The sequence below is a fragment of the Rhamphochromis longiceps genome, linkage group LG18, assembly GCF_057381845.1.
Source record: "Rhamphochromis longiceps isolate RC_006_pf linkage group LG18, R_longiceps_female_GT1.1, whole genome shotgun sequence".
Classification (NCBI taxonomy): Eukaryota; Metazoa; Chordata; class Actinopteri; order Cichliformes; family Cichlidae; genus Rhamphochromis; species Rhamphochromis longiceps.
In genome coordinates this window covers 26,725,808-26,744,717 of record NC_140574.1, presented here as the reverse complement: position 1 = coordinate 26,744,717, position 18,910 = coordinate 26,725,808, and the positions used below count along the sequence as shown (strand labels likewise).

At 40.0% G+C, this 18,910-nt stretch overlaps 1 protein-coding gene and 1 pseudogene across 1 annotated transcript; both read right to left on the bottom strand.

The window, feature by feature from the left end:
* Positions 1 to 1,410: 1,410 nt before the first annotated feature.
* LOC146648502 (phosphoglucomutase-1-like) lies at positions 1,411 to 6,593 on the bottom strand. The gene is made up of 11 exons (XM_085390296.1): positions 6,249 to 6,593; positions 4,958 to 5,120; positions 4,527 to 4,673; positions 4,182 to 4,307; positions 3,548 to 3,738; positions 3,254 to 3,408; positions 3,059 to 3,174; positions 2,811 to 2,946; positions 2,156 to 2,339; positions 1,868 to 1,996; positions 1,411 to 1,658 (listed from the first exon to the last, which is right to left on the bottom strand). The coding sequence occupies exons 1-11, from the start codon at positions 6,504 to 6,506 to the stop codon at positions 1,569 to 1,571; spliced, it is 1,695 nt and encodes a 564-aa protein (XP_085246422.1). The 5' UTR covers positions 6,507 to 6,593; the 3' UTR covers positions 1,411 to 1,568.
* A 3,005-nt stretch (positions 6,594 to 9,598) lies between these two features.
* Positions 9,599 to 12,825, bottom strand: LOC146648501 (angiopoietin-related protein 3-like; annotated as a pseudogene).
* Positions 12,826 to 18,910: the final 6,085 nt, after the last annotated feature.

Sequence of the window (18,910 nt, the reverse complement as noted above, 5' to 3'; positions counted from 1 at the left end):
CACTATATTTACAAATAATATATCCGGGTACAGGTTCTGTACTCTGGCCCTATACATGCTCACATCCAACAATGTTGGGCATTACTAGATTTGCAGATTACAATAGCATTGGTGTGGAGACACCAGAGGAGCCAATATATTTATCCATGTTATGGATTTACTTATCTACAAAAGGCATGAAAATACCTTTTAGTGCTTCTTAGGCACCTTTATACTATGCATGTAAATAGGTTTTGATTTTGTTTACTGACATTAGGTTTATCATTCATAAATACCTGACTTTTGTGTCCTCCTTAGTTAAGTTCCTCCTCCATTTGCAGTCTGTAATATAATATTGTGTTATTGACGGACAGATCCTGATCACAGAGTAACTATGCATGTAAACTTGTGCAATCTTAGACTGAAATTTTTAGTGGAACCAAAACTCACACCACGACGGGCCTGAGATGAACCACAGCTGGCCTTCCCCTTGTTGTGTTGTTGTTCCCCTTCAGGTTCAGTGCATTATGGAGATGAAACCAGACAGAAAGGGACAGTACTTCAAAGGGCATGAGTGATCACAGAGCTGGGGCAGATGTTTGTGGACTTGTGCTGTTGCCGTCCAGATGGAAATTATGTGGTGCACTCACCAGATATGGATAAGCTATTTGAAAAAATATTTTCTTGCAGTTTAAAAGTTTCCTTTGTTGTTTTTGCTTTGTTGGTGTGCTAAAAAGGTATCAGCATAAGTTGTACTTACAGATAGTGAAGTAAAAGAAGAAAAAAAGAAAAAAAAGAGGACCCTTGTCACAGTGAAACTAAAAGATCTTTAGAAGATGTTTTCTTGGGAGCAGTCTTTAAATGCTGACTTGTTGCTTTTTGTCATTTTCAGACTCAACAGAGTCAAACGAGCTGGAAAGCCGTCACTCACTCTCAAGCACCCACCCACGCACTCAACTTCAATTTCAGGTTATTATTCCCCTAAATTAAGGGGTACGCATGATCCAAATGACGGTTTTAGAGGATTAACGACAGGAAACAGCCCGTTCCTTCTTTTTAAACTCAGCACCTGCTGCTGTCATGTTCTAAGTTTCTCAACTGCACATGTCAAGTAGTCTTCAGTAATAACTGGTACAAAAAGAAAAAGATTTTTTAAAAAGAGACAGTGCTGATGCTGTTTTTTAAAGAGTTTCACTGAGGAAGTGAAAGTGCTACTTTATGAAAACATTATGCTCAAATAGGTTCATTTTTTTTTTTACTAAAAACGCTGACCTTTCTGTAATCTTGCAGATTTTAGCCAGGGCCTCACTGGTGAGAATGAAAATGACAGTTAACAAAAGCAAAATTGAAACAAAGTAAAGTAGATGTAATATCATCTGCCATAAAAAAGCACCAAAGCATGCCACAACCGAACCAAAAACAAAAACGCTGTTTAATATATCACATTTAATTTCATTCAACTGCACACTTTTGCATCATATGTAGCTACAACTGGATTTGAGACTTCCTTTATAAAAAACAAACACAAACACAAAAAAACAGGATGGAAAAACTTACAAAAGAGCGTTATTTTGTCAATTAATAAGGAATCATATAATGACAGACGGACCAGTTCGACCGGTCCTGTGATGAAGCTGAGAAATCTTTAGAGCGATAGTGGCAAGGGGTGCCAGCATCACCTGTCCAAAACAAGGATGGCACAATTAGAGACTCATGCACCTTGCTGCCATATGTAAAATCATCCAAACAACCACAGAGCAGTAACACTGTTCCTTTTCACCACACAGCGCTACATTTCATTTAAAAAGAGTTTCTGCTTAGTGATTCAAAGGTTTGTCTTTTTTGCCTGTTCTGGTCAAAATGCAGTTTTCACTTTTAGATACTCCACCTGTGCATCCCCAAAAACGTGTTCTTTCTCGTAGCTGTCGAGATAGATTTGAACTGTTGCCCCATCAAAACTGGTCCCACTGAGTCTGTAGATGATTCGAGAACCATCAGAGAAGATTATCCGCAGCCCCTGCAGTGAAGACAGCCCAGCGCAGACTGAGATACATTTTTTTAGGGTTTGCAAACACAGCTGAGAGGCTCTGATGCTGACAAATCGCATACATTATGCATCTGTGTATACCGCAAGACTATCATTACAGAAAAATGCACCACAGTGTTTTTCATGTACCTGGTTCCTGGAAATGGTGCCGTCTACCGGGTCTGCATACTCAAAGCTGTCTGCTTTCTCCACCTGGTAGATTTTGTCTTCCACAGCAAATCTTTGCCTCACAAAGGTCTTGTCGGTGATTGTGATCTCCAAATCCTCCATCATTTCACATGCTGCATCTATGTCTACATTCTCGTAGTCATACCTGGGCAAAATGTAAAGAGTAGAAACAAAAATCTAATGAGAAAAAAAGGCTACATAAATAAATAAATAATAAACTAACAGGTACTTATTATTGATTATTGATGCCTTATTTTACATATGTTTTGTGATGTGGCTTAATTTGTGTTGATAATGAATATTTTGTAATCAAAAGTGAGTCAGTACAGACAATACTAATACTAATATTACTACTAATAATATTCTCATGTTAAATGTTCTGTCATACAGTGCAATGCCACATATGTTCCACTAGGTGTCAGTAATGTTCTACATGTGTCTTCACATGTCTCGTCGACCCACCTGTTACAGCTTCATCTGTATCAGTGACACAATTTCTGCTTAACTATATTTCAGCCTCTTAGAACAAACAAATAAGCAAACAAATAAAATAAAAAAACTTTATCACATAACCTCAGTAATAATACGGTGTTTTTTTAGTGTGTCCACATCTCACCTGGTGAAGTAGTTTCTTCCATATTTTAGCCAGTGGTCCTTAACTAAATCTTCCACACTCTTCTTTCTGGTGGCCAGGATAGACAGCCATGCCAGCACAGCCCAAAGCCCATCCTTCTCACGAATATGGTCTCCTCCTGAAGCGTGAAGTGGAATTAGGTTGACAGTGTTGAGAAAACATAAAACAAAAGCCCAGAATCAGAATCCTCGTCTTCTTCGATTTAGTTACTTGGCACGGACACGCAGTACCTGTACCAAAGCTTTCCTCTCCACACAAAGACAGCATGCCTGCATCCATGAGGTTCCCAAAGAACTTCCAGGCAGTGGGAGTTTCATATAGCTCGATTTTCGTTGCCTTGGCTACTCTGAAGGAAATACAATGAAAGAGTATTCTAAGGCAGTTTGTTTTGATGGTGATATTTGAAAAGCAGGCCACACGTTTACCTGTCTAATGCCGCACTTGTGGGCATAGTACGAGCAAAACCTCTCACCCCTGCATGCTGAAAGTACGGGATGCAAAAAATGTTGTCAGCAATCACAGCCACGGAGTCAGATGGGGTGACGAAGAAGCCATGTTTACCAAGGATCATGTTCTGGTCCTAGAAAGCAGAAAGAGGTTTCTCAGGCCCAAGGAAATGTCTTTTGAAGCTGCATTTTTATATTACATATATTCTTGTAATGTTTGAAAAAAACCAAACAAACAAGTAAAAAGCAGAAATAATAACTCGGTAAGCCCACCCCATCGGCATCAAATGCTGCACCAAAATCATACTGTCCGTCTCGCATGCTGTCAACCAGATCTGTAGCGTATATGGGGTTAGGGTCTGGGTGTTGACCTCCAAAATCCTCCTTAGGGACACAGTTAATGGCAGAACTGGCAGGACAACCCAACTCAACACACAGTATTCTCCTCACGTAGGGTCCTACCGCTGCAGAGCGGACAGGTGAGAGAGGACAAAGATGAACTAGGCAGATCTGGTGTTGCACAAAGTATTTTAAAACAACAACAAGGAGAAAACTGAGGCTCACAGTGCTTCAGCCCTGACGTTTTGTTTCAGTGTTTGGGGACGCTCAAAATAGATTTAGTAATCTAATGAGAGTAAAGTCACAGATCTGACAACCCAATGTTACCTCTCCCAGAATAGAACAGAGCCTCAAACATTTATCTCATTATTATCTCCATTTTTCTGTAATATTGTTAAGCTTCTCTTTTACGTTGCTGACATGAATGTGAGAAATATGGAAATCATATAGATTTGAATAGCATCATGCTTCATAAGCAAATGAGTTAAAGAACTTGCTGGAGTTGCATACAAATATAACTATGACATTATACGATAAATGAGTTAGTTATGAGAGCATTTTCTCTGACCTCCGTGCAAGGCATCCAGTCTTATCTTGAAGTGGTTCTTGCCAGACAGAAGCTCCTTCAGAGCAGCAAAGTCAAAGATGTTCCTCAGCATGTTAGCGTAGGACTCCACAGAGTCTACGATTTCCACTGCACAAATCAGAAACAAAACTCTATCCATCATCAGGGAAAGAGATACATAAATACACTTACAATACGCCTTTCACAAAGAAAAAAGACAATATGTGTAATTGTACCTGCAAAGAATATATCTGGTCAGTCATATAACTAGCCTCATATCCCTTTTCCCCCCGCATGCTCATTAATTTCGATGATGAATGAGAGACTAACATTAATGCTCTAGTTCACCTGTGAATGGCTTGAACTTGTTCTCCAGGTCAAAGGTCTGTTTTCCCATAGTTGTCAGATCCACTTGTAGTCCAGGGCAGGTGGCAAACTCCTCAATGGTCCTGCTGATCTGAAAGATCTTGTTTGTGACTGCTTCGTTGGCTGGGCCTGGATGAGGCAGAAGAAGCCTGGTTTTATGATGACAGTGTAAAATTACAGTATTGTAACAGTAGAAAAATCTTCTATTGACAGGAATAGCGATACTGAATATTGTGTGTTGTTTTGATGTGTTTGAACTTTGTCCCAGATTTGTGCCAATACAAGCATCACATTTTCTCTGTGTCTGAGCCACATATCCGAATGAGGCCTTATTAAATGCCTGACTTCTCCTGTATCACTATTTTGCACTTGGCCATTGCGACTGCATGCTTTCTTCTCTCAAGTTACCATACCTCCATTTGCAGTATTAAACTTAATGCCAAAGTCTCCATCAGGTCCACCGGGGTTGTGGCTGGCAGTGAGAACGATGCCTCCGATGGCTTTGCATTTCCTGATCATACAGGAGACGGCTGGCGTGGACATTATCCCGTGGTGTCCAATGATCAGACGACCCACCTGGGGAAAAGTCACATAGGCGTTTTTTACTTGGGTGAGAAAATTACGTATCTTGATATATCAGCGTGAGGCAGGGGTGGGAATAGCAGTAAATATCAGGTTTGTCACAGGTCTTGTCAGAAGTAAATAGGATATTTTATTTCACAAACGGCACTTGCGGCACACCAAGAGCAAGTTCTATCATGTGTACGTGTATTTTAAATCCCTCTAGTTATATCATTTACCCGGCCCAATTAGCAGACAAATTTGGATCTAATCTGGAACACTTGTGTAGGCCATATGTGTTCCAAACACCTGACGTGTGCTGCGTTTAAAGTGTCAGGTGTTTATGTCGGCAGAGAAAATAAAAAGCAACTGGTTAGGTTAAGTGGCTAAGTGGTTAGGTAGTATTTCATGCAAACCAGTGCTAATGTGGTATAGAATAAACATCAGGTGACCTTTCAGCCCACAAATTAAAATGCAAGTTATTTGCTTTGAAAGATCAGTAAATGGTGACTGAATGTAATGGTGGCGGATGTTTCTCTGCCAATAAGACTTAAGCCTTGCTTTCATTAATCTCCCAGGAAAAGGATCAGTTATGCTACTAAAACAAGGGGATACCCTCCCCACCCCCACCTCCCCGACCCCAGGTAGCTCAGATTATGTTTGCGGGAAGGGTCCTATTATTAGAGGAGGAGAAAAAAAGGTCATAGAGGGAGTGATGGAGAGCATTCCCTCGACACGGAGAACTCTGGGACTTGGAAGTGTTTCAAAGTGACATTTCCGATATTTATTATTAGATCGGATATTAGATACTGAACAGAGATTAGTGTAATATCTAGTCAGTATCTTATATCCATATGCAATTTATCATTTAATTTAAAAGTTACAATTATTTTTTAAAAAATATAATTACATCAAAAATTATGTTTTTTTTGTTTTTTTCTACTTTTTGATTATAGTTTGGACAGTAAAAGCAAAAGTCACAGGTTGCAGTTGACATGAAGGTACAATTGCTGACAAAGAGATAATAAGTTACTGGGGCAGGTGACACTGACACACATGCAGTTATCTGCTCATGTGCACACTCACCTGCCAGCATGCACACACAAACAAGGTAAGCAAGCCCTTACACATGGTGACACTGACCCCATTGGCAGCTGCCATCTGCACAATGACCTGAGTAGCCGTTCGATTGAAGAAGCGTCCGTCTCCCCCCACCACCATGGTTGAACCCTGGCGATCGCGCAGGTCAATGGAAGAGAAGACACTCTGGATGAAGTTGTGAAGGTAGTTCCTTCTGGACTGGAACACATAGACCTTTTTCCTCAGGCCGTTGGTGCTGGGTCGCTGGTCTGGGTAGGGGGCTGTAGGGACAGTCAAGACCTGCAGAGGGCTGTTGTCCATTGTTTCAAAATAAAGGTCTAACTTAATGCTGCAGCACAGACAGCGAAGGGGAACTTGTTATTTAGAGGGATATCCCCTGTCAGCTGACATGAGGAATGGTACGAAGGAGCAGAATGGAAAGGCAAGAGTTTGACTCCTCCTATTATTTCACTGGAAGCAGAGGGTGCTTGTGCAGCCTAAAATAACCTTCCAAACTAATGTGTGTGCAGAGGCAGGCAGAGTAACTGAAGAAGCTGCTTCACACATGTGCAGGGAGATCACTGTCAAGTCTGCATGGCAAAACACAAAGAAGTGTGTGTGTGTGTGTGTGTGTGTGTGTGTGTGTGTGTGTGTGTGTGTGTGTGTGTGTGTGTGTGTGTGTTAGGTGTGGTTGTCGTGTGAATGGTTTGTCTATTTGTTTAGTCCTGCAGCTGTGATTAGACTCATTATGCATAAAAGAAGTATGACCTCTGTCATCAAAGTCATGTCTCACACTATCTCAGGGGAGGATATTTCTCGTTTTTAATGCTGTTTGTGGAAGCAAACCGTGGGACAAGCAGTCAGAGTGTAATCGGGAACACACATGTGAGTTTTTAAGGAAGTATCAGTTTTCACATTAGACATACTTCATGGTGCAATCAAATCTCAGTGAAGTCATCTGCACGCGATGGAACAAGACTGCCCTCTGGAGTTTACTGAGCCCTCCTAACCAATCAGTAGAAAAAAAGTTCAGCCTTTTGAAATATTTGTTCAAAAGTCAGTGTGCCATGTGAAATAAATAAATAAATAAACATTTATGGTGGCATTTGGTGGCAGCACGGTGGCACGGTGGTTAGCACTGTTGCCGCACAGCAAGAAGGTCCTGCGTTCGATTCCACCATCAGGCCGGGGTCTTTCTGTGTGGAGTTTGCATGTTCTCCCCGTGTTTGCGTGGGTTCTCTCCCGGTACTCCTGCTTCCTCCCACCGTCCAAAGACATGCAGCTTGTGGGGATAGGTTAATTGATTAATCCAAATTGTCACTAGGTGTGAATGTGCGAGTGAGTGTGAATGGTTGTCTGTCCCTGTGTGTTAGCCCTGCGACAGACTGGCGACCTGTCCAGGGTGTACCCCGCCTTTCACCCTATGACAGCTGGGATAGGCTCCAGCGCCCCCCGCGACCCTGAAAAGGATAAGCGGATGGATGGATGGACATTTATTTGTTTTGTCTGCATAAATTTGGGTTCTGTTTTATTTTTTTGTTACTGAAAAAATGTGAAAATCCAACTAAAATGTATTTATTTTGAAGTTATTTAAAATGTACTTACTTAAAACAATGCAAAAAAATACATTAAATATTAAAACCACTACAGCATGGATTTAATTATTTATTTGTTTAATGGGAGACATAAAAAATTCACCTTACTTTATGGGAGCTTGAGGTCTTTGTTGATATATCAAACAAATTGGCCCCTCCTCCCACCCCTTACCAGAAATTAGTTTGTTGCGTCAGGGTAACAGTGTGCTATAAAGGTACCAAAATGTTACCGTTTTCTCAGACTCATGCAACAAAATCAGGCAATCATATGGTTAAGAGTTTCAGTGTGTGTGACACTGAATGTCCTGTATGAGAAGCTTATGAAACAGAGTTGGATATGATATTTATATTATTTGACTTTTAGAGTATCATTGCATCCTGGTACCTTACATCTCACTGCATAACATCCTCTCCAAGCACCTGAACACACTTCATTTACTACACACGCACATTATATATGTATGACCCTCAGCTAACCTCGGATCTCCTCATTTGTCCTCAGACCTGATTCCAGGATACTCTTACTCATGCTCGCTCTCATCCAGTTCATTGTTCTCACTGTAATGTGTCACATGTAAACACATTCTTTCCTTCCATAAAAGCTTCGTGTACCCATTTCCTGTAAGTTGATACAAATTCATGTTAGTGTTTGGTTTGCCTGTTTATATTTATATATCCCACCAGTCAAAATGTCAGAACAACTTTTCTTCCTTACAACTCCACAAAATGATGCCTGTTGTTAAATTATATGGATTTCCTCCAACAATTCTACTTCATCTGTAACGACTCTTATATATAAAGCAAAATTAAGCTCTCAATTTTTCTCCAACACAGTTTTAATCCATTACAATTCTGACAACAGCAGTGACAAAAATTTATGCGTTTAGCATTTCAGAAGTGAATAAATTCCAGTTTTTAAAGTCTTCTATAACAGTTATTTGATTTTTGTGATAATAACAAATATATCAAACAAGGAACCTATTAATCACAACAAAAGCTGACACTTTTAGATGCTGCTCTTGTTACATAAAAAAGGTCAGCATGAAAAACATATAGAAACAATTCAAGAAGAGATTGTGGAGCCTCATAAATGCATCCAACTTTTTCCTTTCTATGTCATGATCCAGTCAAGGGATCCTTCCCAAATTGTCAGGGGTCAGTGAGTAAATGTGACCCAATATAAAAACTGTTCATATGTGACTGTTTCTTCTCTATGATCTGATCCTTGTAACATATAAATAAAAACAGAATGTAATTATTTGCAAATCTCTTAAACCCCATTTTATTCACAAATAAAATCATATCAAGTATGCATATGGAGTAAATGTATAATTTTAAGTAATACATGAGCTCATTTTGAATTTAATGGAAGCAACATTTCTAAAAAAGTTGGGAACGGGGCAGGAAAAAGCTGTAAGCATATGTGGTATCGGAAAGAAACAGCTGGAGGAACATTTTGCAACTAATTATGTTAATTAGTGACAGGTCAGTAACACACTGGGTAAAACTCTGTGACAAATTGTGGAAACTGTGAAGACTCTCACCATCTGCAGTAAATGAGAAAATCAAGAGATTTGGGGAAACCTGGAGGAATCGCTGCTGCCAATGACAAAAATCAGTATTGGATGCCGTGATTGTCAGCACCTCAGATGGCACTGAATTAAGAACAGACATGACCCTGTTATAGAAATGGATCAGATCAGAGAAGTTCAAGTTCAGTTCAAGTTCAAGGTTCTTTATTTGTCACATGCAGGAAGGACGTCTGATTCAGGGGAAGTCAATTTTTGGGAGGTGCCACATGATAGATGGAGATCTGGGTCAATTTGAAAGAAGACGCCTCTTACCTGACATCCCCTGGATCCCTCTCCTACATTCAGTCCACTCCTTTAGTTTCATGTGAAGATATCTCACATTCAGGTTAGTGTCTCCACAGGTGCTGAACCAGCATCCACTTAGAAAATGATAGAAAGCGCATACTGTGAAGACAATAGTAGACAACAAGCATTCATTATTCCTATTATCTCATTCAGTTTATTCCCATGGGATGCAAATCCCATGGGAATAAAACATGGGTATTACATGTGCATCTGCTGTAACCAACTGGTTTTCTGGTGGGCACAGCTGGTGTCCTGATGGTTGTTATGGTTCCTATACTTTGTGGAAAACATCACGCCTGTGAGGTTGTTCATGGGTCAGGCAGATTTCCAGACACGTGCGTGAGGTGAATGGTGTAGTTGCTTGTTGGCCCATCAAGGTAAAAATCTGTATTCGATGAAGCATCTGTTCTGTCTCAAGTCCTCCAGATCTATGTGAAGGACAGAGTTGCCTGAAGAGGATAGAGACTGAATCCTCCTGAGACAAAGCCAGAACTCCTCTGTGTGCACGAGAGAGAGATTTGGAGGCTCAGAGCCAACATGGTTTAACAAGTAAACATGAAAAGTGACGCAGACAAAGATGCTCACAGGGGTGCAGGCACCCTGTGTTAGTCACAGAGATTATAAAATTACATGATAATGATAGTAATGATGATAAGAATCAAATGTGGAATTTGAGAATTTATTTTCTCTGTAAAATCTCACCTCCATAATCTCCAAAACCATTTTCATACTTTTACTGATCAAAATTTACTGAACCATCCTTTCTCTTGCTCCATGGTCTAAGTTGAAAACATAGAGAAGAGGGGATTTAAATTTATAGCTTTTATATTTGCACGGTTTTTAAAACCTTTTTTGGCTGGTCACCACTCATTAATAAATGAGTAATGATCCTTCGGTAATGACGGAGCGCTATTTTGTTTTTCTGAAGTAGAGCTCCCCTGATTCATCGAGTACTTCATCAAACAATAATTAGTTTGCACTACTTAATGCCTCACACCTCCCAGACAGGATTTTTGGCTTTTCTTTGCCTTGTATACAGTATTACACAAATTTGGGATGTACAAATCAAACAATGTGGTGATATTGTGACTGGTGACAATTTCATACTGTATGTGTTAAATTAACCAATAACCCGTTACTGATAAATAACTATCTTTAGAGGTCTTATTCTTTTTTGTAATTGTTAGTAGCGGAGTCTATATTTATCAATCGCATTCATTTAGCCCTTATTTGCACAGTTCTCTCATGAAACTGTATTAATGACATGCTGAAAACCACAGGAAATATCCTGGACACGCTTGTAAATGATGAGCATTCGAGGTCTGATTGAATATTTCAGGTTTTTAATAACACATTACAGATATCAAACCATTAAGTCGCTCACAACATCACCTTAAGCTTCATTATCCATATTATTGATTGTTTTGGTCCTGCTGGTAGAGCCTGAGGTCAGGTAAGGGGTGAGTGTTGGAGCTTCAGCGCTGAAGGTTTCTGGCATCTTCTCAATGGTCTCCTGGGCTAGCTAACATGTTGGCTGTCAGCTGTGGAAAATTGTCAGAAAAACCTTTGGCTTGCAGAAAAAAATCTTCTCACTGACTCTATGTAGAAATCTTCAAAAGCTTTTTCAGTGAAATGTATAAAGCACTACAGCACTGGCTCAGATGATCAGCATCTCAGTAAGATTTAGATTTGGAGACTGGAGGCTGCACATGCTTGTATGTGCGCACATATCACAGTATAATTCATGGACATGGTCAGAAACAATACTTAGGCTGTGACAGTCAAACAATGCTCAGTCAGTACAAAACACCCCAAGTGTGCCAAGAAAACATCCCCCACATCATTACACCACCACCATATCTAACCATTAACCCAAGGCAGGATGGATCCATGCTCTCATGAGCTTCACGCTGCTTTCAGCAGCTGAAATCGAGACTCATCAGAACTGGCAACCTTTTTCTGATCTTCTATTGTCCAATTTTGGTGAGTTTGTTGAATTGTAGACTCCATTTCCTGTTCTTAGCTAACAGGGTAGACCCCCCAGTGTGATCTTCTGCTGCTTTAGAGATGCTTTTGCCAGGTACTTGGAGATGATTACAACTAAAGTTGCGTTTGAGTGGAATGTATTCACTCTGACTGAAGTGACGACAGGAGGTGAATCATGCATTTTATTTTCTTAGTTAGCTAAACCCTTCCCAGCGTTATGCACATTTGTTATGGATGAAGAGTCACCACCAAACAAAACAATCATAAGATGCCATTCATTTTTACTGAGGTCTCTATTATTTACCTTTTCTTCTAGAATATTGATCTTTTTCCTCTGGTAGATGAGCTGGTCACTCAGTTCCCTCACGGCCTTCAGCAGCTGTGTAATGCTTTGCTCCTGGCTCTGGATCACCTCCTGATCAGGGATGAATGTTGAAAAAAAAGAATGATTGTTAATAATAATATAGTATTGTGAGCTTGTATAACAGCATTCAAACACTGAGAGAATAGATGGAAAACAAAGATTATTGTAGTAGCCAAAAAGCATAAAGGTTGTCTGATTTATTTTAGAGTTTATTGTTGCACAATACTGTTGCAGTGATCTTTTTTTTTTTTACCTCAGCAAAGGACAGAAACATCAAGTGCAGGTTTTCTTTCTAACAACGGGTTACTCACCCTAAGGCTATTGATCTCTGCTGCTCGTTCACTCGGCACAAGGCCAAGTGACAGACTGCTCAGTTTCTCCTCGAGGCCCTCCACTTTATTCTGCAGTTGACTTTTCTCCTGCAGGATACTGTTCATCTTGGAGCTGATCTCTTCAGAAAAGCCCCTGAGTTCTTCATTGTTGGCCATTAACACAGTAACAGTACTCTTCAGTTCTTCTTCTGTCACCTTGATTTCGCTGGCCAGCACTGACAGCTGGCTGAAAGAGCGATTGAAGATGTTGAGTTTTTGGAAGATATCATTTATCTGTCCCTTTGTTTTCTGTGCAAACTGCCGCAGGCTCTGACCCATTTGGAGGAGGCCATTTGCCGGGAGATACACGTCATCCAAAGCAACAAAGCGGGACTGACTTTCAGCAGGAGCCTCGAGGTGGAGGACCGGAGGTTCCTCTTCGCCACAGAGGGCAGGAACACAAGCAGCAGCCAGGGCAAACACGAAAACAATTCGTGTTATTCTCATACCTCGCTCTGTGACGGGATGAAGAGTTCCTGAGTGAAGATCCAGAGCTTTATACTCTGTCTGATATCAGATTAATGATTACCACATTAGCTGAATCAACATCTTTCTACAGAATGTAGTTTTCTCCTCTCAGGGACTGTTGAAAGTCTGTTTGGAACTTATGCTTTATTCAAATTTTAAAGATTAGTATGTAAGTGTTATCGTCACTTGGGATGATACAACAGCATTCATTCACAGAATAACACAAAAATCATAATTGTTGCTAAATCTATATATAATACATCTATAAATTATATAGATGTGATGTTTGAAGCTAGCGTACAGGACTGTGAAAACCTGTGCAAATGGGAAAATACAGAGATTTTACAATTCTAACAAAGTTGAATGAAATGACTGCCTTTATTCATCAGCACAGTCTGAAATCCCCAAACAATTCTTTAAGTAGTCTTCAGCAATAGTTCTCCCAGCTTCTTGAAGAACATTCAAAGATCTTTGGATTTATTTGGTTCTTAGTCACCAATCCTCGACTGATACCTTTCTATTATGTGTTTTTCTATCCAGGTATGTTTTTAAGCTTCTTCACAGACACCCTTTCACTGAGACCATTTCTGAGGCTTCAGTGAACAGTAAATAGATCATCTGAAAGTCCAGATCCATCTGTCAGATGCTGTGTCAGGTCTTTGATGGATTTTTTCCTATTTCTTAAGGGCATTAATCTGCTGTAGATAGTTTGTTAGGCCTGTCACTTCTTCTTTTGTCTTCCACTTGTCCAGTTTAAAATTTTAAAGGACAGCCTGCACACCATGCTGAGATCTGCTAAGCTTTCAGCTAATAGCTCTTTGAAAATCACCTTGCTGGTACATAAAACACCATTATATGCCTCTCATTTTAAGAAGAAAATGCAAAAGAAAATTTTAGAAAACTAAAGAAATGTAAATAAATGTCTTTTCACTGGAAACTATTAGCAAAGTGCCTAAAGATATAATTTGGTGTATTTTTTGTCTGTGCTTGAAAGATTTATAAGTCAGTGTTAAGTGACTTAAACAAACAAACAAACAAACAGACACAAAGAAAAACTTTGAAAGACTTTCAGAAAACGTGAACTGTTGCTCAAGACCAGCATAGGAAATGGCAAGAAAGTCGGGCTCCTTGGAAACAAAGTATAAAAAAATCGTTTGAACAGAAATCCAGAAATGTTACAGAAATGTTAATGCCTCTTAAAAGTCGTTATTTCATTTAATCTTTCTAAAGATGTTTTCCTCTGAGCCAGGACAGTGTGAGAATGCCTTGAACTAACCTTTAAATAAGGTCGTGGCTGGTCCCCTCTTGTTGTTGCAGTAGTATGGTGGGTCTATTTGTAATTTGTTTTTTAAAAGATGACCCAAATTACACAGGATCAATTAATAACAACTCTGTGGTTTTGAAAGGCCGTATAGATGTGTAACATCACCGAAGATCAAACACCTGTTCCACCAATTCTTTACTCTACACGTCCCCCCAAAAGAAGAAATGTCCCCGTAAGAGATTTAGGTCCCCGACATCAATAATACATGAAACACACACACACACACACACACACACACACACACACACACACACACACACACACACACACACACACACACACACACACACACACACACACACAAGAACGTACGAAAATAACACTCTCAATTGTGGTGGTGCCTGTCAGTTAAATGTTAACTATGACGGTTGTATGGGGGCCACAGTGTGTACACAATAAACTTAGTCCTCAGCCCAGACTTCCACCAAAGGCTCTGCTGTCTGAAAGGTCGATTGTATGTGGGTGTCTGAAACAAAAAAAGAAACTAAACCATTCACAGCCTTTTACATTATGTGTGTATTTGTTTTTTTTGGCTGCCTGTAGCCGAGAAAAAAATGCTATGAAATGTGCCAAACTGAAATAACATCATATCAGAGGGACTTTACCTAAAAGTATAAAGCATCATGCTAGCACCATGCTAGTTCACAACAACAGCTGTTTGTGTTTAAAGGTTCAAATAACACAGTGTATTTTAAAATTGAACATGTTACACATTAAGTGTTTTTCTTCTTTCACCCCAAATAGAGAATAGAGTTTAGCTATTATAGTAACTGTTACTGCTGCCTGTGTTTTGCCTCTGAAAACAAGATAAAGTGCAAACTAATGCTTGTTGTCTAATGCTCATCCACACTATTTATTTATTTCTACTGCTTAAAAATACCAAGGCCAGCTATCAAATAGATGTAAACTGATTCTATTAGACTAATCTGCTATTGTATTACTGAATAACTTAGGTTATCAAGAGCCTGTGGGCATCTGGATTGACTGGTCTCAATTAGGGTTGCAAAGGGGCGGAAAATTTCCGGTAAATTTCCGAAAAGTTTCCGGTAAATTTCCATGGTAAGTTAAGCTTGGGAATTTTGGAAATATTCCATATTGGAAACTGTCCATGGAAATAATGGGAATTTAGGAGAACTAACTGGGAATATATTATTTCCAAGCATAAATATAAACAGAAATCATAAGAAAACCTCCATGCAAAATGTTTTCAACAGATATTTAAACAGATTTATTTGTAAGTACAGTAGAATAGAACACGTTTCAATAACTTGTTTCATGGATGAATAAAAACAGAAATGTTGAGTTCAATATTACCATCCCCTAACCCCGCTCATTCAAAAATGCCCCCTGTCCAAAAATCTCCACAAAGTCCCATTCAAAAGGTTAAATGAAAAATGCCACTTATCCTCCAAAACGTCCCATTAAACATTCAAATCTTCCTTCAAGCAATCCTCTTTTCTCATTTTTGCTCAGTCAATAGACTCTTCCTGGACCTCATCATCATCCAACAACATGTCCACTTCCTCAGCATCCAACTCTGAGTCTTCCTCTTCAGTGTCACTTTCCAGCTTTGTTGAGGATGGCTCTGTGTCAGGCTCAAAGAGCTGTAGGTTTGCCCGAATGCCGACCAGCTTTTCCACTCTCACATTTGTGAGCCTGTTGCGAACCTTTGTGTGGGTGTTCCCAAACAGTGACCAGTTGCGCTCGGAGGCGGCTGATGATGGTGGGATTTGGAGGAGGATGGAGGCTACAGGTGCAAGGGCCTCAGATTCACATAGTCCCTTCCACCAGGTGGCTGCAGATATGTGCTGGCATGACTGCCATATTCCATCCCCTTTCCAAAGGCCTTGCTTTGTTCGATACTTTGCCAAACTGCCTAGAACTTTGCCTTTATCGAGACCCAGGTGGTCAGACATGGCTGTAATGACCGCATAGGCACCGTTGATCTCTTCCCCGGAAAGTATGCCCTTGTCATATTTGGGGTCCAGCATGTATGCTGCTGCATGCACTGGCTTCATGCAGAACTCCCTCCGCTGTTCCAATGACTTGACCACAGCCGTTTCCTCTGCTTTCAGTAGTAGGGAAGTGGGCAGAATTGTCTGGATTTCTTCTTTGAGTTCTGCAAAAAGGCACTGGACATCTGACAAGATGGCACCATCCCCCTCTATCTTCGCTATTGCTGCTGCAATAGGTTTGAGGATTTTCTGACTGCTAGATACTCTTTCCCAGAACACATCATCCAAGATGACCTTCTTGATGTCACTGTCGATGCCTACAGACTGGGATATGGCCATCTCTTGCAGAGACTCCTTTCCCTCCAGAAGGCTGTCAAACATGATAACAACACCACCCCATCGCGTTATGCTGGGAAGCTTCAGTGTAGTACTCTTGTTCTTTTCCTTTTGCTTTGACAGAAATGTAGCGGAAGTTACTTGTTTGCCTTTAACATATTTCAGAACTTGCTTCACTCTCTTATTCAGAGTGTCCATTGTTTTTAGTGCCATTATGTCTTTTAGGAGAAGGTTTAGTGTATGGGCTGCACAGCCAATAGTAGTTATATGAGGGTAGGTCTCCTCCACATGTGCCCAGGCAACCTTCATGTTGGCTGCATTGTCAGTGACCAGTGCAAAAACCTTATCTGGTCCAAGGTCATTGATGATCACTTTTAGCTCATCTGCAATGTATTGGCCTGTGTGTCTGTTTTCCTTTGTGTCTACACTCTTGTAGAACACAGGCTGAGGAGTGGTGATTATGTAGTTAATAATTCCTTGTCCCCTGATATTGGACCATCCATCAGAGATGACTGAAATACAGTCAGCTTGGTCAATGGTCTGTTTCACCTTTGCTTGAACTCGACTGAACTCTTCATCCAGTAGATGAGTAGACAATGCATGTCTGGTTGGGGGAATGTATGCTGGTCGGAGAACATTCAAAAATCTCTTCCAGTACACATTGGATGTCAGCATCAGGGGTGAGCCAGTTGCATAGATTGCACGAGCGAAACACTCATCTGCGTTTTTCTGGCTAGTGTCATCCATAAAATCAAAGAATCCTCTGATGCCAGAGGGACCAGGAGCTGATGAGTGGGTATCTGACTCTGATACAGCTGAAACAGATTCATTTTCCCCTTGAGTGGAACTCCTGGCTGCTGCATGTGTTGGGCCTTGAGGAATTTTTTTGCACTTTGCAATGTGCTGCTGCATTTTTGTGGCATTCTTCACGTACGTCTTATCACAATACTTACACATATATACAGATTTCCCTTGTACATTAGCTGGTGTAAAATGCCTCCACACATCAGATAGCGCACGTGGCATTTTTCTGTAAAATAAAACAAGAGCTTGTAAAAATGCTAATGCAATGCAAGAGATCGTAATAATACAATTGCAATATGATAATAAACAGATATAAATAGTAAGGCTAGCTAAACAACTGGAATGATCTTCAAAACAAAACAACCAAATGAGGAAGCTAGCATCTTCTTTATGTTATACTAGCTATGGCTTATTTAGCATCTAACAGATGCTAGCATTTTATTTAGCATCTTATCAGATGCTAGCATTTTATTTAGCATCTTATCAGATGCTAGCATTTTATTTAGCATCTTATCAGATTGCTATCTACCAGATTAATACATTTTATGTGATATTCACAATTTAAACATTTAATGAATATATTTTCCCATAATATCATCAAAACTTACCTCACTTGTTAAGTCCACAGGCTCAAATGTGTGCCTTTAATACTCTTTGTCCTTCAGGCTCAAAAGTGTGGTCCATGTGTACATGTGATGGAGGCATGCACAGTGCCAGTAGGTGGTCTCAATAGCCATGCAGCAAGCTTGTGCTCTGTACATGTGATTAAGGAATGGCATGGATATTCAAGTGTATTTGAATTGCATTTGTTTGTTTTTGTCAATATTATGCTAAAATATACTTTCCTCAACTATATTTAAGTTCCCTAAGAAGAGCCAACCTTCAATTTTGAAAATTCCCACTTTATTCCCATAAATTCCCGTTAATTCCCGTTTATTCCCATAAATTCCCGTTAATTCCCGTTAATTCCCATGGAAAGATTCCATCTTTGAAAATTCCGGGAATTTTGCAACCCTAGTCTCAATTCATACGCTCATAGGTTACTGTTTCATGACTATACTGTTTTAATTGGCCAGTGCAGCCTCAGCTTACCTTGCAGCTCCCCTCACCACAAACCGCAGTTACATAATGGATATAATTTGGGGAAGGATGCCAGCTGTATGAGACCTTTAGGTCAACTAACCCACTTTAAACACTTCCATCTGCTTTGTGTTGTTTCAGTTGTTCTTTAACTGACAAAGTCCACATTGTAAAATCTATGTGTTTGAAGTGTAAAAAGCCAAAGGATAATGATTTTGGCTGGTTAAGATTGCGGACCAGACTGGGAAAATACAGATTATTTCATCAGAATGAAACTTCAGAGAACACGTTACACTTTTTCTTTAGCACGATTCTTGCTTGAAGGAGAACCTGCCTCTCGGCAAAAAACCTCAAGCTGTACTTTCCAGCAGAAAGCAGCTTCATCTAAATGGGAGGAAAATTAATACCCTGTGGCAGGCAAGCCCGAATGGTCTATTTGTGTGAGCTAATGATTAACTACTCATTTTCTTTTTAACAAAATATTTGAAGTAAATTACAAACTTATTTTACAAGCCATATTTCTCTTTATATATGATGCAACAGTAAATCTTTCTCTGAAACTGCC